Source organism: Pieris rapae, chromosome 24 (assembly GCF_905147795.1).
Source record: "Pieris rapae chromosome 24, ilPieRapa1.1, whole genome shotgun sequence".
Classification (NCBI taxonomy): domain Eukaryota; kingdom Metazoa; phylum Arthropoda; class Insecta; order Lepidoptera; family Pieridae; genus Pieris; species Pieris rapae.
Genome location: NC_059532.1, coordinates 4380939 through 4406500, shown reverse-complemented (window position 1 = coordinate 4406500; position 25562 = coordinate 4380939). Strand labels below are relative to the sequence as shown.

Genomic DNA, 25562 nt, shown 5'->3' with positions numbered 1-25562 from the left:
ACGGCGAACAATCATTTTGTAGTGTTATTATACAAGAACTTTTTAAAACTTATAATATTAAAGATCATACAACTACGCCTCAACATCATAAATCTAACTCGGATGTAGAGAGATTACATAACACTATACAAGAATTATATCGCTTACAGAGAGAGTCAGATTTAGAAAAGAATCAAAAAATTAACTTAATCACACATTCATACAATAATACAGTGCATAGTTCTATAAATATGACACCATTTGAAGTCCATTTTGGAAGAAAGGCAAAACTACGTAGCTTTGACAATCTCAAGGTAGTTATACAAAACTATACAGCTCAACAGCGAGAGTTTTCAAAGAATTTAAATAAAAATGTACACGAAGTATTAAAACAAGGAAAAAAGGTTAGAAATGAAAGAATTAATAAAAAGGTAAAAAACCCTAAAGTATATAAAATAGGTGATGTAGCTTATTTAAAAAATAGCATGGCAGATCGACACAAAACTAAACCTAGATTCTTAGGTCCGTTTACCATAGTTAGTATAGAACCACATAATAAATATAAATTGAGTAATGGTCGATCATATCATGTTGAAGAACTAAATATTGTTCCAGACTCATCTTCTTCGTCACAGCATTCAAGTTTAGAAAGCTAACCCCTTCGGAAAATGTAATTCTAATAGAATCCAAACCAACTCGATTACTAGAAGGACGGTGGGCAATTATTCATAAATTAGATATAAAACCTATAAGATATAACTTAGATAATATTGAAAGTTCTATGAAAAATGCTCTCAATAGATTTAAATCTGATGAAGCAAAACATATATATCAGAGGATTGATATTATCTTAGAACATGTTAAGGAAATTTGTAAACATTTAAATATACAGAGTAATAATCGTGTTAAGCGAGGGTTAATTAATGGATTAGGATCTGTAATTAAATCCATTACAGGAAATTTAGATCAAAATGATTTAGAAAATATTCAAAAAGATTTAGAAACATTAAGAGTAGCATATAATAAGCAAATATCTATAACAGATGATACATTAGAAGAATATAATAAACAAATTGCTAATATTACATTGATTCAACAGGAAATCAATCAGCAATTTCAAGGAGCCTTTAATTCTAGAATACAACAAAAAATAGCAATTTCTTTATTATTACAGGCTCAAACTTTACAAGATGTATCTGAAAGACTTAGTACTGCGATTACGTTTGCGGAACATAATATGTTTCATTATAGCATTTTACAATCTCATATTTTGCAAGATACTCTAAAGGATATACCAAAAGAAGTAATGTTGTCTAACAATATAAATGATATTGAATCCTTTATAACAGTAAATAGTCGTATTATAAATCAAATAATATATTTTATTATTTATATACCATTAGTTAAGATCCAAATTTATAAGTCAAGGAAAATTGTTCCTATTATCCAGAATAACCCCTCCTGTACCTATCCTATAATGCAAAAGGTTACTTTAGCATATAATGATGAAGAGATATATGAAGTGGAAGACTGCCGAGATTTGGATTTTCTTATATGTAAAGGAAACTTAATAAAAATTAACACTTGTGAATCAGAAATATTAAATAAAAAGGAAAGCGACAAATGTCAAGCTGTTCCAATAAGATGTCCAGTTCAGGAAGTATTTCAGATTTCACCAAAAGCCATATACATGTTTTTTAATAAAACTACAGAAGTAAGTGCAAATTGTAATGATCATCAAGAAACTATATGGACAAAAGGATCGAACATTTTATATGGAGAAAATTGTGAATTAAACATCTCTGGTATTAGAATGTTCAAGACTACGGAATCTAAAGACAAAATAATAATTGCAAATATTGAAACTCCAATTATAGAAACTGCAGCAGAGATGGATATTACATACGATGCTACAAAAATTAAATCTAAGTTAAAACAATTAAAAGTTTTAGATTCTTTCAGCGAACACAGACAACACGAGATCATTCAATATAGTTGGATCAGCATTATAACCATAATAATTGTTATTATAATTTCAGTTAAAATTCTCAGATCTAAGGTTTGGAAACCTAGGACTTCGAATTTGGAAGGGGAGAGTGAAGCCACCCAAGTCACTAGAGTTCTTTTTAAAAGAAATAATAACGATGTTATCATTGAGAATCCTGATACTTCTCATAAAGATAAACTACCGAGGATCATAACACCCTGGAATGACACCCTAAGTCATTAATTTTAATGAGGCATTGTAAAATAATGATGCATTGTGAGAATGATACCAGTGACCACCGGCATCTTACCCCCGCAGACGTCGCACCTACACTATATAAGTTGGAGACCACGACAAACGACATTCACATCACCACCTAGCACTAAGCTATTATTATCTTTAGAATAATTTTGTAATATTTTTCTTATTAAAAGTGTAATCATTAAAAATAAAGTTTTTTTTAAATATCTCACTGGTTGAGATATTTTGACTCGCGTATATTATCGGAGCTTTCCAGCGACGGAAATAACAATACATAATAAAAACCTTTTTATTATGTATTGCTTTTCATCAGCATTGCACCCGTGCGAAGCTGGGGCGGGTCACTAGTATTATATATAATTGTCATAATTATTGTATAGGATATATTGTTATTCATCTAAATCCGCACTCTTTTTTGTGAACTTGTAGGAAAAATATGGATAATTGACTATTAAATAAAATATTATTCACGTTCAATAACATTTATAATGTTAATTACCTTATTTAAAATGACAGTTAATTGTGTATTCGATGTATTTGTAAAGCGTCAGGGGGCAGGGGTAAAATAGCCCCATCCTAATTTTAAAATGTACTTAGAACAGATTAAAAGGGTTTCTGGTCATTTTATTAAAAACGCTTTATTTTAGTATAATTTAATGTTAAAAATGGGTTATAAATGCAATTTAAATAAATAAATAAATTTCAATCTTAATTAATTTTGTTTATCAAAAGTTTTATTTTAATAAACTTTGTAAGAACGGTTTAATATAATGATAAAGACCAAATAAATCTTCTATTTTTATGTCTGAAATAAATATTTTTTAATTTATTGTAGATATTTATAGTGTGCGTTCGTGACATAAATATGATTCACTTCCGGTAAATATAACGACACCTATGACTCAAAGTTTCTTATTAATTTTTGTAAGGTATATATTTATTAATTCTAGGAATTCTTGTAATAATTCAAGAAATTTTCACGTGTCATAGAAATTTACGATAACGTTCCAGAATACGTTATCACCTATATATACTTATTTAGAACTTATATGTGTATATGCATATGTTGACAAGGCTAAATCATTTGGAATGGCTGGTGATTGTGTTAAAAAAACGTGGAGGGTTGGATTTTCTTTCGATGCTCGGAAAGCATTTCACATTATTTTTTCTAAATAATTTATTAATCTACAAATAAGTATATCTATCTCACAGCTTATCCTTAGGCAATTAGTAATTAAAGTTAATTCGTTTAGGATCTCTGTCATTACAATTTGTATTAAAAACTTAGCGATTGAAAAGAGTGGCGGAAAGTTTCTTGCCAGTTCTTCTTACCCGCTCTACGCCCTTGACTTGCGAACTGGTTGTAAATGTAAATTTACAGTTAATTTAATTAGTTTTTCTTGACGTTCATAAGTGTACATGTTTACCTATATGAATAAAGATATTGATTTGATTAAAATGTGGAATACGCTACCCGACTCCATACGATTGGCTACCACTTTTATGTAGTTATTATTGTGTTACAATTTGGCCTAAATACTGTAATATATATATATATATATATATATATATACATATACATATAATATATATAATAATAAAAATATAAATATATATATACTGTAAATAATTAAACAATGGTTACCAAGTAATAGCCGGAAACCAAAACTTTTATCGCGAATTTGAGTAAATAAATATGAATGTTTGAAAATATGTATTTTAATTTTTTTTTAACAAAACATTTTTCGGATCCGAGTGGTCGGCATACAGCACATTAGGTGCCCAATACTCTGATCCGAGAACTAGGGATGACAATGGTTTAAAAAAATGAACGGGACGGACGCACGGATCCGAGTGGGCGGCACCGCTACTATGACCCTGTTCCACTCGGATCCGAGAAAATAGCACTTAATGTGTTAAAAGTCTTCTATATACACTAAAATTCTATCCTGCTCAATCATGATTTTTGTAATAGTATATATTATCTTATGTATTGCATCGCAATTCATAAATACGGGAGATTAGATTTTTAGTTTAATTTATTAGTAACAGAGGCGAACTTAAAATACATAATGTTCAATTGGTTAATTGGATGGATTGATTTCAATTTAATTTCAATTTTTTATGGAATTTATCATTTATTTATGTAAATGTTATCCAAGAAATAGGTAGTAGTCCCTTATTCATCCGGGTTCTCAATATCATTAACTTAAGTTGTATATACATATACGTGACTTATTACCTGCGATGACATCATATCTGGGGATTTAGCTAATAAATTATTTGTGTAATTAATCTGTTCTTATTTACTAAACACATATTTAGGCATTCAAAATTTTGTTTTTCCACAAATTTCTGTCTTATGACTTTGATTAAAATTATATTCCAACTTAGAACAGTCCAAGTAATAGTTAAAGCGGTTTTATTATCGGCCTTAATAACAATGGCCACATTATTTCAGATACTAGATACATTCTTTCATCTATGTTACACTTTTCCATGTGCCATTTCTGAACTGCTACCCTCTACCATGTGCCTCGGCTGTTTTATGAGTGAGGCCTATCTCTTCTAAATTGTATTCATCCTTTTTTATAGTTTCGCGTGTTGACTTGATAAAGACGGTTTAAATATTCTAAATTGCTTTTAATATTTGTACAGCTAACTTTGAATTATCTGAATTAGTTCATCGATATACTCGCGCTTCGTCCGTAATATATTGATAAGGAGATATGCTATCAACCCTATATTCAGTTATCTTTATCGGTTAGTAACTAAATTATTACTATCATTTTAAATAATGTATTATATTAATGACATAAAAGATTTCAATATTTTGTTAGACATTTAATCCTTATTATACTCAATTATTTAAACCATATTGTTAAAATATCTGCTGGGAAAATAAATATATATAGACTATTTTTTTTGTTACATACAGTTAAGTTATGTGCCTAAATCGAGCCAAACGCTATATAGGACCTCATTAACCCATAAAGATATGAACAAAAAATTTCATTCTTTAGAAATGCACATAATAATTCCGTTCAATATGATTATAATAATTATACATTTTTTCAAAACGATAGAGCAATTCAATATAGGACTAATAAAACTTTGAAATAAAATAAGCCCCAATGCCGAACCTTGTAGCACGCCCGTCCAATCTAATCGTTCCTCTTATCACATTATCAGTGTTTATTTATCACCCACCTTTACAGTGAATTTCGAAACGTTGATAACAATATTACGAACACCTAACACTTTTGCACTATTATATAGTTATATATGTATCCGCAAGTGAATCAAACGCTTGTTTAATACGAAGACTGACTTAGATGTAGTGTTGTGAAAAATGGGTGTTAATTTATTATTATTTTTAACTGTGATTGCTGCTTCATCGGCACAGAACGCTTGTAAGTATTTGTAAATCCTTATCTCAATTAATCTAGGCGTGGCTAAAAGTCTATTTATTGAATCTCGGGTTTTGAAAAAATATAAATGCAACAATACTATTCAATTAAAAAAGACTAAATTTAAAAAATAGTTATCTGTGTTATACTAGAAGTCAAAGTGAGAAATTTTGAAATATTCAACTGTCTTCATACTAGGTACTCATGTTAAATGATACCACTCACTTTACATTTAATCTTAGTCACTGTGCTAGGTATAAAACGCATGTCAAACGATGCAGGCAGCAAACATAGGAAACTTAGTACATGTGCTTGAAAGCGTAAAAAAAGCGTTCCCGGGTCATGGGAGTGCTTTAAATAACTCGTGTACAAAAGAATAATACAGCAATAGACTATATGCGAAATAATTAAATGTTAATTGCTATATCACACACGAATGCAATGTAACAGTAGAAGAGAGTGCCTGCGTCTGGCTATACTCTTGAAGCGTTACTCCAAAGATTTAGGAAATGCCACGCTCATAAAACTAAGTAAGCTTGATTAAGCAAAATGTACTGCTTCGGCTCCTGCAGATACTATTAATACTATTACTCAATACTTATAATAAAAATGATATAAGATACACTCATTAATACAGGAAATCGATGTTGAACTACCAACTATTTGAGAAGCATCTTCGATGTATCGCTCCCTAGTATATTTGAGATCATAAAATACTATTAAATGTAAATGTTTGAGTGTTATTTCTAGCTATTATAAATGAGAAACCAGTAAACATAATTTTTGACGTGTGGCTGTATGTTTGTTAAAGAAGTTCTATTCGACTAGTCGAATTCCAAAAGCCAATTTATTATTATCAAAGTACTATCTATATCCATTTTCCATAACCCTTTTGCGATGGTATGGATTATCTTATATCTTTAAACGAGCAATTCTTGTATATAAATATATAATTGGAATCTCGGAATCGGCTCCAACAATTTTCATGAAATTTAGTATACGGGGTGTTGTGGGGGCGATAAATCGATCCATCTAGGAATCATCTCTATAAAATGTCATTTTATTCGTGTTTTATCAACTTAAACATAGAATTGCACGTTTAAAGATGTCAGTCAAATAAAAACTCAAATATGAATATCTTTATTCGATAATTATATTCATATTTGAACACTTTATTAGTCTATAATTCGTACTTAAATATAATTTACAAAAAACACAATTTATAAAAATAAAAATAAAATACCGAGCAAAGCTCGGTCATCCAGGTACTATTAATTATAAGAGATGAAGATGTTTGGGGGCTAATTACCATTCCAGAAATACCACCTCCCTCAAGAATATCTAACTTTGCATGGAAACAGTATTGATATAACTAACAAAATTTCTTGAATTGATCTATAGTAATCTTATAAAAAAATGCCATAAACGAAGAAACTCCAAAAACAATTCTTCAGCCGTGTAGCAGTCATTGATAATCATGACCTCGTGATCCGATAGTACAATCCGGCACAATAATATTGATTATGCAGTCTATACTGTATCAGGCAATTAGCCATGCGATACACTAAAAGATTATTCAAACAACATTGTACTAAGCACATAGCTAATAATATAATATTCGTAATATTTTTATATTACGAATGTCATTACGAAATGACTTAACCGAACTCAATGATAAAAACTCTATTGGAGAACGACGGTACAATAGAAGTTTTACTATTTCCGCTTGCATTAGTAAAATCCATGATTAATCGAATTCTTTAGTTTGCCCTTCCCAATACGGAGAATCGTTATCTAAAGATAACTCTAGATAAGGCTTAGTACATATACTATATGAGTCAAATTAATACACCAAGTATTTAAATATGTAGCCACAATATTTGCACATAAACCATCTCATTTCTGTGGTTCTTCTAAAAGCGATTTTTTTTAAATCTCGGCGGTACATAAATGACACAGGTTTTTGACAGCTTAATTTTTGTCGTAAATATTAGTCATGTTCCAATGACAATCAGATACTTATGAAAATATTAGTATTATAGTAAGGATAATTATGAAAATAACATGAGAAAACCAGTCTCCATGAAACTTCCTCACAATTGAGTAATAATAGTACACAAGTAACGAGGGAACTCTTTGTATTGTTAAATTATGAAATAAAGGCGGATTTATCGCTAACTAGCAATTTCTGCGAGGCAACCGTAATATGGAAAAATAAACAAGAACTTGCCGAGAGTAAGGTATAAGAAGTGCATAAATAATTAACAAAACAAAATCTAAAAAAATGAAAAAGCTAATCTTAATGAGAGAAATGGGATATGTTACAAAAGAATATTTTTTAAATGAATTTATAGAGCTCGTCTGATATCAAGGATTTCCATAGCAGGATTTTTCAACTTTCACTTCCTTACTCCTTGCACATGCGATTTTATAGTTCATGACTAATTCATTTGGCGTAACTAAACATGTATATATATTTTTTATTTCCAGACCGAGTATGCATCCCAAACTCACAGCCTGTATTATGTCAGAGCTTGGACAAAGACGGGAGTCAGGTCAAATGCGAGGCAGTCGAGTCCAAGTAAGTTTATTTATTTATTTATTCGGAAACCAAACAGAAACATCCTTATAATAAAAACAAAGTCAAAAATAAAACACAAAACAAACACACTGGATGCATCCACAATAGGTTACACTTATACAACCATATGATACAAAAAAAAATAAAACATGACAACAGCATACATAATAATAGAGTTAAGACATTAACAGTTGCTTCATTCTATTCGTAAACAAAGCAGTAGTGGAGTGCGAAAAAGTTGAATTGATTAGTCTTGTTTATTATCTGGGAACCCTAACACAGGTATTTTTTTACTTAAAAGGGTCTCCAAATCTTACACTTTGAAAAGAAAATGTACTTAAAATGAATAAAGACTTTTTTATTATTATTTATTATTATTATATTTATATTGAAATGAAAGGTAGGGTCTAGGAACTCCCACCAGAATTTAATTTTGAGTTGTTCATCAGCACTGAGTGCAAGATCAGTGTTGGCGTAGTGGCTTCGGTGTGCGACTCTCATCTCTGATGTCGTAGGTTTGTTCACTGTGACCCATTTGACTTGTATCAGGCAAGTGCCTTGCAATTCATCAAGTGATGAATAGTTACTGAAATTTGAGGCCCAATTATTAATTAAAGATTCCAGACAATTTTATATTTGTTGCTATACTAATTATTATAATTTATCGGGTTTCTATAGTAAACAATATTTTTTAGAATCGACTGCGCCATAAAATTATCTCGCGGTGAGGCGGATCTGGGCGTTTTCTCTGAAGAGGAGATGGTCCTACTGCCGCAGCATCCTTCTGGTAACAACTACAGAATCGTAGGTTCCATCAGAGACGTAACAAGAAATGGTAAGTCGGAAACATACGAAAATCATATGAGGACAAGTGATAGGGCCTACTATACTTTTTTTAATGTAATAGGAGCAAACTGGCAGGAGAGTCGTCTGATGTTAAAAATACCGTCCATAGATGCTAACATTGCCAGATGGCTCGCAAGTGGTTTGCCGGCCTTTAGCAATGTTACGGTTTTATCTTGAAGGACGCTAAGTCGAATTGGTTTAGAAATACTTCAGTGATCAGCTGGTTCCACATAGTGGTGGTACGCGGCAGACACTACCATAAGAAACGCTCATTTGTGGTACGACAGAAGTCAAGGTGATACCGATGGTGTTCTGCCTTGACGTCTGATTTATTTGATAAAGCTGTCATATTTTTGGTTCTTCAGCTCATACAAATCACTAAAATGAAATCATAGCCTGAATATGGCTCACAAATTATTCCGACCGTGGCGTTAATAAATTTTAGAACAGTGCTATCTTAAAGACATAGTTTGATGTATTATAAGACTTTCTTTATCAAAATATTGCTTGGTTAAAATACAATCCCTTTTTTAACTCCCACGCTAATGGGTAAAAATTTTAACGCATATAATATCTATTTCTTTATTGACGTTCATAAATGAACATTATGTTACCTAAATGAATAAATTGAATTAAATATTCAGTTCTTATATATAAAAAAATAAATAACCTTAAAATATAATAACTAAAATATATAATTAAAAAGAGTCCTTTGAGGCAAGGGTTCGAAGATACCTTTTTTTTACCTGATAGATATATTTTTCGAGGTAGCTGCCAGTTCTGTCGACTTACCTTTTTGCTATTTAAGAAAAAGCCTTATAGCGCTAGAACCACGACTCTCGGCACAAAATGGGACAAAATCGTATTTGCATGCTTTATTTTGAAGTGTCTATGGTGAATGATAACAATGCAAGGTCATCAGCACTCGTTACAGATGCAGACGAACACTTACGCATATCTAATCTATATATTATATATATATATATATAAATGTTATGTTGCTTTGTGAAACTGAAAACTCAAAAAGTATTGCACGGATCGAGCTGAAATTTTAGCATGATATATAATCCTCATCAATGATGGTTTGATTTTTTCGCATGAGTCACATATACGCGACCGCGAAAAAACAGTTTTTTAAAAGACCAGCTGTGCACAGTGCCCGCGCCATCTAAAACACTCGCTGACAATCGTAATAGAAATGGCGCAGACACATGAGAAAGAATTTTCGTTACCAATTACATTGTTTATTATTACAAAAAAAGGTATTTTATGTTATGTTAGTTTGTGTACGATTCAAAAACTCAAATATCTTTAGAATTCTATGGTTTAGATTTCGATGCGATATTTCATTTCACATGGACTCTCGACTCTGGACTTTCACTTTATATCAACGCAGACAGTGAAAAAACTAAAAATATTGCATATCCACAAGTATTGCTAAATTCAACTTTTTCAATTGTATTCTTTGTTTTGTTATTTCTCAACCATTTAAATCACAATGTGCCGCAGCAAAACCTGGCAGGGTACAGGTTTATTAATAATAATTAAATTGACCAAACATGTGAATATATGGGTTACTATACCACGACATTCATTTCCGAATTTGACATTAGCTACTGTCATTTTGTAAAATAATTATACCACATATAAAAGTTAGAGATGTGCACAAAAATTGATAAAAAATCGCGATGTATGTTTATGTCTTTCAATCATAATCTTGGTGTACATATTAACGAATAAATTACTAATTTAAATAAATACATAATTATTCATAATAATTATTTATTAATTAGAAACATCTGCTTTTTTTTTAAAGTTAATATTTCTGTTTTTCATCAAAATGGATCCTCAGCCAAGTTCATCACAAAAAGACGTGGATATTTTCTTGTCCCCAAGAAAAAAAAACGTCTACGAAAAGCTTTCACTGTTACTGAAAAAGTAATGAACTTAATAAAATTAATCGTCATAACTAAATTATCCGTTCAGAAATATTTCTTTTCCTGATATACTTAGTTTCTATTAAAGTAGTAGTTGTTTAAATATACTACGGTAAACCAGAGGAATCATATCGAATAATTTCGCAACGTCACTATTTATTACTTTTCATAACTTTGCAACACTGAAATTGTCAAATCAGGAATCGAATTAAAGTTTTAGTATAATTTGATGCTGGTACCACTGAGCATCCTACAAGATGGTTCAAAACCTCTAGTTCTGCAATTTTTTTAGGATTTTGTGTTTCGTGGTCATAAGTTTTTTCCTAATATGCTTTCTGTTTCTGACATAGGCTTTTGTCGACTTTTTGGGTCTTAAGTCGATGTTCTTGCGATGTCCCTCTTTCAGCGAATAGACAAAAAGTACAAAGTTCGAGGTATTTTTTTAATAAAATGTTTTGCAAAAATCTGAAAAAAATTACAGTAATGATACATCACACAAAGTATGCATACATAGTGCTTTACGACTTTGTTTCCCGGGGCAAGCGATATTAGCGTCCCTTAATTAAATCAAATCATTATTTTAAAGTGAGATGAAACTCATTTTAAATAGTGACAAATGTCCAAATTCAGGTTCAAATTTAATGACGTGAAATAAGTGATACCTTGATGATATTATATTAAAAAAAAAACAATAACAGTCGTCAACATGATCAAGTTTATATGTTACAATATTGTTCCAGAACTCTACGCCTTCGAAGCCGTGGCAGTGGTAGCATCGAGCCACACTGGTGGTCTGGAAGGACTACGTGGAGGTCGCTACTGCCACCCAGGACTGGATGAGCCGGATCTACGCTGGTCACCTAGGGTTTTGAAGACTTTGGAGAAGCTGGTATGCTATTAAAATTGAAAGAGAATAAAGAATGTAACTTGTTTAACCTGGCGGTAATTCTGTGAAGCTGCGAGTCCATAATAAAATATGCATGACTGTGCTAGCAGTTAATTGCAGCCTGACGATCGAGATTTATCAGAAAATATTTAACGTTAAACTATCTATTACAATACTTATATCCTCAATATAGCATTACATAGCAATAAATGTAAACGTCTGCAGGCTGCCAAAACCGACAGCTGTCCCGATGCAAACACCAACGGTAAAACTGCTGAAGAGATGGAGGTGGAAACGCTCTCCAAGTTCTTTAACAGCGCCTGCAGACCAGGACCATGGAGCGCTAATACAACAGTCGACGCGGATTTGAGTATGTATCATATATAAGATTAAAAACTTGCGTCTTGTTAGGTTTAGTTATTTACAAGAAATATACAGTATATACATTATTAACACACATAGTAATAATAATTCAAAATCGATTAAAAGAATTTTAAAAAAAATTAAAGAGTTTGCATTGAGGGCTTAGAGTGTTAAGCCAGAATTCTGGCTTAATACTCTAAGATTGAGGGTTCCTTGAATGCTGTCATTTTCTCTGTATTGCGATACTTAATCGTTCTCTGGGTTCACCAGTTCTATCTACCAGGCGCCAACTTAAATTAAAAAAAAAATGTAGACTTTTTCCTTAAAATGCGTTCGCTAGTTCGTTAAGATATTTTCGTCTCAGTTCTCGACGACAGCATAGATCTAAGTATTATGTTTAAATCACAATAAGTAGCCCAAACTAAGGGCAAGGGTAAGCTTGCCTTACAAACAAATTGTGTGACACAAAACTAGCGGATTATATTAGTGGCGGAGAGTTTCTTGCCAGTTCGCCGTGACTTGCGGGCTGGTAGTAAATGCCAATTCAATCATAATTAACAGCATGCCAAACAATATTTACAAGATATACTAACTTACATATTAAATTAGCATAATATAATAACTAACCTTAAAATATAATAACTAAAATATATTATTAAAAGGGGTCCCTTTAGGCAAGGTTCCGAAGATACTGGCAGCGTTCTTTGAATAGCTAATAATTGTTCATATTTGTACTTGGTTACCTATATTGGTAAAGTTATTTTGATTTTGAGTTTGGTAATATTAAGAAATTCAAATAAAGTCATAGTCAAAAATAATTTATTCATATTGGTTACATAATGTATACTTATGAACGTCAAAAAAAAGAAATATACATTAAATGAATCAAATTTTACATTTACTACCAGTTCTCAAATCAAGGGCGTAGAACGGCAGAGAAGAACTGGCAATAAACTCTCCGCCACTCTTTTTAATAGCCCAGTTATTTTTTACACAATGTTTATAAGGAGCTGCAACACCTACATGCATATGACATGACTGGAGTAATAAAGAATAATAAATTAAACTAAAAACAAAGATTTGTCCTCTATCAGCAGGAGGCATGGTGGAATAGGAGCACGCACTTACATACTCGTGAGAACAACACGCAAATACGTAGTATAAACAACTAATATACTTACAGAAAACCGCTACCAATCCCTCTGCTCACTTTGTGGTGATGGCTCGGACTGTTCCCGATACACCATCGACATGGGCGTGACGGTATCAGGAGTACGAAATGACAATAGGCATATACAAGCATTGGAATGTCTGCGACGTGGTAATGAGTCGCGGGTGGCATACGTGGCCTGGCAACACGTTCGTGAATTCTTTAATGTGAGTACTTCGTCTTTTTTTTATAGAACAGGGGGCAAACGGGCAGGAGGCTCACCTGATGTTAAGTGATACCGCCGCCCAAGGAGACTCTCAATGCCAGAGGGCTCGCGAGTTTCTTGAAGGACCCTAATTCGAATTGGTTCGGAAATACTTCAGTCATCAGTATATATTATTTAGTCATTAAGTATACTAGAATAGAACATACGCACAATGTCAATACTCGGAACAAACGCAGGATGCAATTTGCAGTACTAGACTATGTAAAGTTAGTCATTCTTTTTTGGGAAAAGGGATACTCTTATTTTAATAATATCCCAGTGGGTCTTTTATATTTATTTAATACATTTCTTAAATTTAATAAATGTATTGAAGAAAAGCTGTGTAAAAAGGCTTACTATAAAGTTAGTGATTTTCTAGTTGATAAAAGGGCCTGGGACTAGTGCTGAGTAGGCTACTTCTAATTAATTTGCTATATTTGTTTTAAATATTGTAGAATAGTTTGACGATTTGCATTTTTTTAAAAGAGTGCCGAGAGTTTTTACGCCGGCTTTTTCTCTCGGCGTACAACCTCTGTCTTTTTTGCTGATGAGTAGGGATGCCTACAGGTTCGAATTTAATGCCGTGGAATAAGTGATACCATGATTATCTTATGTTCCAAAATAAACCTATTTTATTTTTTATTACAAACAAAAACAAAGCAGTGGCGAGTTGAGACAATGAAACGCTTTGTTTGAAGCTAATTATGTGAGTGGAGTGTATTCCAAAACAAAACAACAAAATTCTTTAAGTTATTTATTTATTTGGAAACAAAACATACATCTTTACAATAAAAATAAAACATAAAATAAACACATTGGATGTACCCACAATAGGTTTCACTAATATAACTAACTATATGATACAAATAAAAACATGACAACAACACATATACATGGAAGAGTTAGGACATTAACAGTTGTTTTTGAAGTGAAACTTCTTTAGAATCGTTGTGATTTCAAACCGGGTGCAACGGAAAAGCGACAGTAAAAAGAGACAGAAACATTAATTCATATTATTTAACGTGGGAGAAAATGAGATAGATAAACTTCTTTCGAATCGTCGTGATTTCAAACCGGATGCAGCGGTAAAGAGAGACAGAAACATCAATTCATCATATGATTTAACGTGGGAGAAAATGAGATAGCAGGCATTATACAGCCTCTCTTTACTGCCGCTTTTTCATTTGATCGAATTTCAAACTTTCGATGTTTTAGTTTTTCCCAAATTAAAAATTTATATTAAACTTATAAATTAAAATTTATCATTAAAATATACTGTTTTAAAAGAACACACACATTTAGATAATTTATATATGATTAATAATAAAAAAAATGTTTTTGAAGGTTTCACTTCTACCATGTGTGAATTGCACATATGTTTTTTTTTAATAAAGCGGTAGGGGAGTGCGAAAAAGGGTCGATGTTTTTGATATAATCTAAAGAAGAACACATCCTGTGAAGAACTTTAATTAATGACTAGTACAATAATTGAGACTATACTAAATTTATTAAATCGGCCCGATATGAGGTGCACGATCAATAAATTAATAATCTATATTACTTTATTATAATTCAAAAAGCACTCAACGTATCTACTTATAGTCGCAAAGATTACTAGTCGAGAATTCACGTGGCTCCTTTTTTAGGTCTAGACCTCATAATTCTGTATCTGTTTCATGGTCATTTGTCAATCTAATAGGCAAATCTTAGGGTCCTTCAAGAAAACAGCGTATTATTAAAAGGCCGGCAACATATTGCCAACGTTGGCATTGTAAGTGTCCATCGGTATCACTTGTTATATTAAAAATAAATATTCTTTAACTATATAGACACACTATTTCATAGAGCCTCCGATTCCACCTTACTAATAAAAAAAATTAAAATCTCGGTTCTCCAGATCCGCAATCCTCAAGAGGCGACATCATATTCTCTGCTATGTCCGGACGAAAGCCTTGTAGTACTTACCAGTGAGGTCTTGGCTCAAGGCACTTCTCCTTGCTCCTTTGTTAAGCAGCCATGGAGCGCCCTCATCGCACCAACGTGAGTATTATTCAATCAATATTAATGTGAATAGGTTTCTTTAACTAATTTACATATGTGAAAAGTAATATTATGCTTAACCTTCAATAGCAAATTAAAATAAATTTAAAAAGCTTTGTCAATTGTTGAGCGAGAAAAGCACCAGGTACTATCAACAAAATCTTTAATAACCAGACTCCAGAAGATAAACCACTCTTTATATGGAAATTGTATTCGTTTACACAACAAGTTTGTTGTACTAACTACTACTACTACTTAACAGCACAGAGTCATCATTTCGTCATACCATCAAATGAAATTATTTAATAAGGTCTCTTCTTGAATTTTCCATTTGGAATTGCTCTTTACTTTCCTTTTACTGAAGGTTTAGAAGAGCATTAGAAGCTTAGCTTATAACACATTAAGTGCTCTTTTCTCGGATCCGAGTGGAGTGGAGCCATAGTAGCGGTCTCGCCCACTCGGATCCGTGCGAGCGCCCCGTTCATTTTTTAAAGCATTGACATCCCTAGCTTTCAGATCCGAGTATTCAGCATTCGACCTGTATGCCGACCACTCGGATCCGATCAGAAAATAATAATATACATATTTTCAAACATTCATATTTACTCAATCGAAATTCGCCATAAAAAGTTTTGATTTCTGGCTATTACTTCGTATCAATTGTTTAAGTATTCAATGTGTTAATATTTGTTGGGTAAAACGTGTATTATTGTTTTATCCAGAAACCAAGCGAAGGGAATCCAGATCAACTTGCAACAGTGGTGGCAAAATGGCGCCAGTCCCGGTGGTAATTCCTGGCAAGCAGTGCTCTTTGGTGCAATCGTTGGAGGTTCCAATGCCAGGGTATTGTTTGACGAGACACTCCCAAATTTGTCTTATTCTGCTAATTGTAAGTTTATTTTTACTTTATATATACATATTTTAAGTAATCATTTAAGTAGTAATTGGTACATAGGACAGGTATTAATCATCTTCTGACTTGGAAAAATGTAGGATTCTATGATTCTACAATCACGTCACATAATTTTGCCTAACATTCGGCGATTCAGTCAGGGGCCTCGCCGAATATTCCGTATTCCTACTGCCGATATAATATACTACTATGTTTAACATAATACATAACATTTAACTTTATTACATACAACTACTATGTGCCCTTGCGTTCTAATTTTGGCCATTATATGTGTTTTTTCTTAGCCCACCTTTTAGTAGCTACATACCAACAATCTTGCTAGAAACTATTCTATACAAAATTGTTCATAAAAATCTTACTCAAAGTTCAAGAAATAATAAATAATACTGTTATTTAGTCCAGTTGTCTTCGGTTTCTGCGCTTTGTGATTGATTTTTATTAAAAATATAGTAAAAGATGTGACTCCCATGCCTGAGGTCATAAGTTCAATCTCGTACACAAATGTAATTTCTATATGCAATATTCGCTCAAACGGTGATGGAAAACATCGTGAGGAAACCGGCTTTAGACCCATAAGTTAGTATGTGTTACTGGGTGGCTGATCATGTACTTGCCTTTAAGACAAATTATCATGAAACAGATACAGATATCTGAGGCCCAAATCGGTTCGGTTTGACCATAAGACAGGCTTAGAAAATGGTGCCTTAGAAGGATTAGGATATTTCTTCTAAATATCATTCGGTAGCAGTTTATTTATTAAAGTCAACTACAGATTACTTCTACTAGAAAATTTTAATATTTGCAGTACGAAACATATCGGCAATCGATGCGTCTCCAAGCTGCATCCCAGCCCGTCGCTGGTGCACCATCTCCGAAGCTGAACACTCCAAATGTCTCTGGGTGCAATTAGCTGCGCATACCCTGGGAATTGAACCGGCGATTTCCTGCCAACTGAGGAGATCCGTCTTCGAATGCTTTGCCGCCATCAAGGATAACACTGCTGATTTTATCGCTGCACCAGCTAACTATGGATTTTTGGCCAGACAGTGAGTAGCATTTGATAACTCCTAGATATACAGCAGTTTTTGTAACCAAACTCTACTGATTTTGATGAATAGTTGTATATAAGCTAGGTAAGTGGTAGAAATATGGTAGAGGGTCATATGCTATGGAGCCACCATGACAAATTGAAAAAAAAAAATTGACGGAATGTTACCCTTGAGATTGAAGACGAAGAAGAGACCCACAACGCAAAAGATGGGAGGACGAACAAGTGAAGAAGAGTTGAAAGGATAGAGAACAGTGGAAAGAGTTAGAGGAGCCTCTGCTAACAGGTACCATCGGTGCCATCTGCTCGCTGAAATATTTCCGAATATATTCGACTATGTTCTATAATAAAATATTCCTTAAATATTGCAGACACTACGGTCTCTCATCAGTGAAGCTAGTTCAGAACTCTCGCAACGACCCGCGCGCCTTCTCCCGCGTCGCGACACTTCTGCAAGCCACCAGTTCCATTACACGCTTCGAGAACCTTCGCGGGAAGAAGGCCTGCTTCCCCGAGTTTGGAGGAATTTGTAAGTGTTAATTATTTAATAAATTTGAAGTTTTGTATTCCTACAGCTCATAGTAATAAAAAACGAGTGTGCTTATGACTACACAACTGAAGTGAAACTCTTTCATCTGTATGTATATATATATGTGTGTGTGTACAATATATACATGTATATACATTTAAATTTATTTTAACACTAAAAGAGCTACACTTCTAATCTTGAATTACCTTGCCATTACTTTTGACGAGTATTGTACTCATTTAAGCGCGGATTACTACCTATCATGTTCATGACAGGTTTTCATACACAGAGTACATTTAAAACATTTATTTCAGCATACGTTGCCTTCATCAGAGCCGCGCAAGAACGCGACGTGATCAATCGCTCAGAATGCGACTACGCCCGCGCGGTCGGCGAGTTCTTTAGTGGGGCCTGCGCACCGGGAGCGCTCAATGCGTCACACGTTATCGCTTCATCTGTAAGTTTTGAAAAAGACTATTTCCAATACAGGCCAACTCACGCATGAAACGGTCAGACGGACGGTAGTTCATTGTATAACCACCGAGAAATAGCCATTTTGTATACAAATAATGTTGATTTACTCGTGTATCGTGGCAGTTTAATTATTTTAATTAAAAATAATCTGTGTATAGTATTAGGCGGTATATTAAAATTATTAATAACACAAGAAAACTAAACCAACATATTTTTTTATTATAATCAATTAAAGCCTGTCAAAAATGTCTAAAAGAAAACTTAAGTACATTTTAATAGTTTGGTCCCTGTAGTGTCTCTTGAATGCTTGCAGCATTTCCTCGCTATTGGAATACTTATTTGTTGAGCGATGAAGACACCAGCCCTGTACTATCAACCAGGCACCAACTTAAATGTTAAATTAGCGCATGAAAACTTGAACCCCACTGCCAAGAGTCTCTACTCTAAAGAGAATATAATCTTAGTTGTAGGAAAGGCAGTATAAAACAGACTTTAGAAGTATTAATATATCCTAAGTCACGTTCCACAGAAAACAAAACTTGAGTAAAGCAGTAGATTAAGTAGACTAAGTTAAATAGTGGTTGCCTGGAAGAGATCGGTCGAAAGCGATAAGGCAATTGACCTTTTCATTTAATAATGTTCAATTATTGTATATTAATGTAACGAATTTACTAACACAGTAAATAAAATAAATGTTTTATTTATTTGATTTACTAAATATAACATTAGTTTTAGTTTGTCTTCACATATTTTTTGGTACCTAATCCTATACTCCATAATTTTTAATTAATTTAATCTGCTGGTAATATTTTTTGTTAGCAATGAGGAAAAAATGTAGAATTCACTTGTATGTAGTAATTTAGATATTTTTCATTACATTTTTGGTTATTGTTATCTTATCAAAAATGCACTCTATTATTCATGGTCATGTAATAAACTGTAAAAAATTATGTAATGGAGGACTTTGACTTGTGAAATATTTTTTTAATGCCAACAGTTTTTACTTTAAGCCATTTTCAAGAAATCATTTTCAATGTCCACTTCTCTATATTTTTTTCAGGATTACGATGTCAAATCTCTCTGTTCTTTGTGCAAACCAGCTAATACCAGCGTAGCCCCAGAAGGTAACGTTTAACAATATTATATTTCTGAAACCTAGAATGCTCCTTCATTTGAGTTCTTTCACCGTACCGCAAAACGGATCCTTACAGATTCTTCATGCCAGTCCATCGCTATACCACAATTATCATAGGTATTTTAGTCTAAAATAATTATATACGTACGGGGTACGTCTATAAGGAGGTCTGTGACTGGCAATTGACAAAAAAAAATGACAATGACATCATTTGAAAACAGGATTCATAACCCGCTATTTAAAATCAGCTGTTTTTGGTATAATAAAGTACAGAATATATTTGTATAGTCTTTGCTTCTATCTTAGAAACGTTTCATAAACAATGCCTACTCGCATTTAGCTACTTTTTTTATCTACACTTAAGTTCGGTGGCAGCTGTAGCATATATGTTCAAGAAGATGGAAAGAGAAGAAGAAAAAGAAATATGGGTGTCAATTGATCGTTAAAACATGAGCTTATAACAAAGATGGGTTTGAATGGGTTTGAAAACACTAAATTGACTTATTAAAGGGTTCTTAAATCTATATAATACTAGCAGACTCGTCCAAGACTTGCTGTGGCTAAGGTTTTTGTTATATTACGTCATAGTAGTAAACTATTCAAGGGAAACGGTAGGAGAACTTATGTGAAACGTTGGTACTTTTAACACAGCGCCATCTGTTAGAACTGTATCAAATAATAAACAAAGAATTTGCAATAAAATAAAATTGCGACTATAATTTAAGATTTTAAACTATCCTATCTATCAAGTTCGAACTGCACATGGTGTGCAAATTTTATTATAATCGGTTAAGTGGTTTAGGAGTCCATTGAGGACAAACATTGTGACACGAGATTTATATATATTAAGATGTTATCATCATATTTTTTTGTAGTAATTTACACGATGAAGTACCTAATACATGGTATAAAAAATATTTGCAGGAACGGAAATCTGTTCATACGACTCCAACAACAGATACTATGGCAATGCAGGTGCGGTGGCATGTTTAGCTGATCCAGACAGTGATGTAGCGTTCGTGGAGTTGGAGAATATCGATGGTAAGTGATATTTAATCACTAGCGAGACAATTTTATTGCTTTTTGAACAAACGAGGTATCTAATGGTATTTATCTACATAGTAATAATAATAATTAAACATTCACCAATTTTTTTATCGAGCAGTGTTGGCTTAGTGGCTTCAGCGTGCGACTCTCATACCTGAGGTCGTAGGTTCGATCTCCGTGCACCAATGGACTTTCTTTCTATGTGCGCATTTAATATTTGCTCGAACGGTGAAGGAAAACATCGTGAGAAAACCGACATGACTTAGACCCAAAAAGTCGACGTGTGTCAGGCACTGGAGGCTGATCACCTTCTTGCTTATTAGATTTAAAAATGATCATGAAACAGATTCAGAAATCTGAGACTAGGACCTATAGAGGTTGTAGCGCCACTGATTTTTTTTAATTAAAAAAATTTAAATAAATCATAAAGTTTGAGTGTGAGAAAGAGAAAGCACCAGTTCTGTGTTCGTATTTCCCGGGATAACAAAATCTTAAAATTAGCGTCTGTGTACTTGAAACCCACGGCCAGTTGCAGAACTATACTGTTGCCCGGGGCAAATTCTTTTGATGTGGCCAAGCAAAAATCGTCACGTTTAAGTCAGTTTTACGCTTGCACTTTGGACTTCAACAAAACTTTTAAAACACAAACGGCATCATCATCTAGTAGGCTAGGGTCATGTTTTTAATGTTATTGAAGTTGAAAACTCATTTTCTTCATTAGATATAAAAATTGATAAAAATATTTTATCTTTTGATATTATGCCCCTAAAAATTATAAATTTTGCTTTGCTAGTCGTAAGTATGTAAAATTACTCGTCACTACTACTTTCAGCTTTACAGCACTTTACAACTCACACTTTATTATTTTTTATCTGTGATGCAAATCCTCAATTATAACTTGTATTTATTTTTATATATCCTGATTTGTTATTATGTTACATTATCTTCATACTCTGGATATATTTGTTTCCAGCTAATCTACGAGCAGCGGGTCTAGATGCATCACAAATTCGAGTTCTCTGTCGCAACAACACCCTGGCGTTGTCGACTGGTGTTTCGGTCGATTCGAACTGTCTCCTCGCTGATGTTGTCGACTCCGAGGTCTTGACGCGAAGGTGAGTTATGAATTTTATTTATTTTTCTAAAAGTGAAACGCAATCCGCTTAAAATTGTGCTCCTTTTACTATTGCTAAAAATCCAAATGTATTTCGTCAACGTATATGCACTTGGAAAGCGAAAAGTAATTTCCAAAATTAGTGCTTTCATTCTAAATTTGAAACGATTTTTATTTGATCAATGTTTATATTATTTATATTCTTTTTCAATATTCTTAATGAGCTACTTAGTCTTAATTGCGAAATCACCAATGATAAAATAAAATACGTTTATTATGGAACATAAGATAGACAGGTATCACTTATTCCACATCATTGAATTTGAACCTGTAGGCATCTCTACTCACCGGCAAAGAAGACGAAGAGAAAAAATTCTTAAACAATACTTAGTTTAACAAATACAGCAAATTAATTAGAAGTAGCCTGCCCGGAGCTAGTCCCAGGCCCTTTTATCAACTAGATAGTCACTAACTTTATAGTAAGCCTTTTTACACAGCTTTTCTTTAATACATTTCTTAAATTTATTAAAAGGCAGAGATAAAAGAGTCTGTGGGATTTTATTAAAGAAGTAAGAGTATCCCTTTTCCCAAAAATAATTACTAATTTAATAGCAATTTTTGTATATATATATATATATATATATATATATATATATATATATATATATATATATATAATTGGAATCTCGGGATCGGCTCCAACGATTTTCATGAAATTTAGTATACGGGGGGTTTCGGGGGCGATAAATCTATCTAGCTAGGAATAAATCGCCTCGTGCTTCAAGCACGAGGCGCAAGACCGAACGGGAGGGAGGAGGAGGATGGAGGCTCGCTGTGGACGCCCTCTGCCCCACCTAGGGGTTATAGGACATAAAGAAGAAAGAAAGAAGAAGGAATAAATTATAGAAAAAAAACAAAAAGGTGGTGTTTGAGTAGTCCCAATTTAAACTGAAAAATGAATCTTCCTGACATCTATCGGCGAATAATAATACTATTTTTTTTAAATTGCTTTAACGACACAACAACACTAAAGCTATTCCAGCATATATAATCTATATTGTTCATATTTCATCATTTTATTAGTATGTAATTCGTATATATAATTTCCAAAAACACAATTTATAAAAAAATAAAAATACCGAGCAAAGCTCGGCCATCCAGGTACTTATGTTTGTTCATATATATCACATCCGTACCTTGCAAACGTTATAAGAATTATTTAACTAACACAGGTATCTAATTAAAAATAACTTTCAATGTTTCAGAAATGACCCACTCCTAAACAGCTTGAATGCTCTGTTGGACACTCTTGACCTACACTTTGGATACAACGCGGCCACATCGACCCAACTCATCAATTTGGCGATTTACTCACCTCTCGATGGTAAGAACATGTCTTCATCTAGTAATTAAGAAACTATTGCAAAGTCTACATGTATTTTATTTTTATTCATTCATGGAAATGATAAACAAATCGGGTCAAAGTAATATACCTTGGCATACCCCTTATTTTCAATAGTAATTAAATTTAATTCTGGTTTTATCAGCTTTCAAACGTAATTCAAGGTTTGCGGAAGTAACACTATGGATATTAAAATTCATATTTCTATTCACTTTGGTAGAAACGTTCTAGATTCTTAATCTACTATTCCCATGATCTTAGTCAATAAATCATATTTTAGCTAAGTTTTAAGTATTCTGTTACAATAATGATTAAATAGTAAGCATGCTGCATTTGCCTCTTAAATGTGTACAATCAGTCTCCTTTTCTCTATACTATGTACCTAGATGTAATATTTTATTATGACGCCTATCAAACCTTTCTTCAAATCAATATTTTACACCGATAGAAAATATTACAGATAAAAGTTTTAATAAGTTACTCTCATTTCGTCATAATTTTTTCATTTCATTTTCATTGATGATTTATAAAAAAAAACACCCAATCAGTCCTATTAAAATAGGTATACGAATGTCTCTTATTTGTATTAATTATCATGATGTCATAATAATAACAGTTGTTGTAAACATAACCGTTCTCAAAGCTTGGTCTAAATACTCTGAATAGATAAAAAAACAAATTATCCGTAGATAAAACAAAATTCTTGCGTGAGCGACGAAGAAGTGAACCAGACTATACCACGCACCCTGCTGAAAATCTGTTTGGGTTACTCATGCACATTGCTTGATGTTATAATATAATAATAATATAATAATAATAAGTCTATATTCATTTTATGTTGGTACATCTTTCTTTTCATAGTGTAAGATTTGGGAACCCTTTTAAGTAAATATACCTGTGTTAGGGTTCCCAGCTCTTCCATAACAAACTTAATTACTTAAAATAATTTAACCAATTCATTCCCTTTTTATTTTTTACTTTTTAAACCGTTATCATCACACCTGATTGTGGGCATGAGTAAGTGTGTGAGAGAGTGAATGAGTTAGTTCTAAATTTTTCCCCAGGTGTTAACGACCTCCTCTTCAAAAACACAGCAGTTGGCTTATCAGAGCCATCCAGTGCAGCTGCTAACGAACCTTCACGTAACTACAACGAGTTGTTCAAACATCTCGACTCCTGTACATCATCAGCCTCAGGAAATGGAGCTAAGAGCTATTACAGCTATGTCACATTTGTCCTCATGGCTATTATGACTAAATACGTTGTTTATTAATAATTGTTTGTATCTTGTCTTAGTGAGATTCAGAGTCGATGCTTAGTTTCGTTCTCGTAACTGTCAAAATCCAATAAGTTTTTGACATACAGGAATCATGACGCTAATTCTCAACTCTCTTTCTCTTAGAGTTTAAATTAAACAATGTCAATGTCTAAACTGTTTAGTTTAAACAGTTTAGACATTGACAATATACCAAATGGAAATAGATAATTGACATTCCAGTGTACAGAACAGTGTAGAGTGTGTAATTTCTGACAGCTAAATCATTCCGTTTGACATATCATACACGTTTTATCCCAAAAAAAAGTATTATAATAGTTTTTTTTAATTGAATTAATTTTTTGGAACCCAAACGTATAAAAAGTTAGTTTTGAAGATGTCGTAAAAAATAGATGTGTGGTATTAAATTTATTCAATAGGAATCCGCGGGACATTCATGACATTTCATATCACAAATGACAATTTGACAGATGGAGTATTACTTCTGTCAGCAATGACATTTAGCATCAACAAAACAACAGAAATTAATGAGTTATCAATCTACGTGATTTTTAATTTTAAAACATTAAAAATAAGCGATTTTTTGTATGAATTAGCGAAATCGCACATATTTATACTTCAAAATGGTACAAGTGTAGGTTTAAATTAAGTTATGTTTCATTTTGTTTTCCATTTTACATTTAGAATAAAGGTTTTTTAATTAAAATTTGTTTTTTTTTAATCCTAGAAAGTAACTTTTAAATTGTAGTCACGTTCCCCATAATTTAGCAAGAACTTTTTGCGCCTACTAAATGCTGTCTCCGATACTATCGACATATTTGTATGTTCGCAGAGTGAATTCACAGTTGCGATATTGTGTATATTATGCGTGTATAATTTTTAATGTACATTATTATATTCTATTCAATGGTTCTCCACA

General features: G+C 32.6%; 1 protein-coding gene across 1 annotated transcript; it reads left to right on the top strand.

Annotated features, from left to right (window-relative positions):
- Positions 1–5468: 5468 nt before the first annotated feature.
- On the top strand, positions 5469–24958 carry LOC111000523 (transferrin-like). Its single transcript, XM_022269980.2, has 16 exons — positions 5469–5640; positions 8128–8218; positions 8914–9053; positions 11742–11890; positions 12113–12257; positions 13434–13627; positions 15563–15705; positions 16428–16594; positions 17424–17664; positions 18038–18195; positions 18510–18652; positions 19730–19793; positions 20729–20845; positions 21825–21966; positions 23231–23349; positions 24432–24958. Exons 1-16 carry the CDS (start codon positions 5580–5582, stop codon positions 24638–24640), a joined length of 2283 nt encoding a protein of 760 aa, XP_022125672.2. The 5' UTR covers positions 5469–5579; the 3' UTR covers positions 24641–24958.
- Positions 24959–25562: the final 604 nt, after the last annotated feature.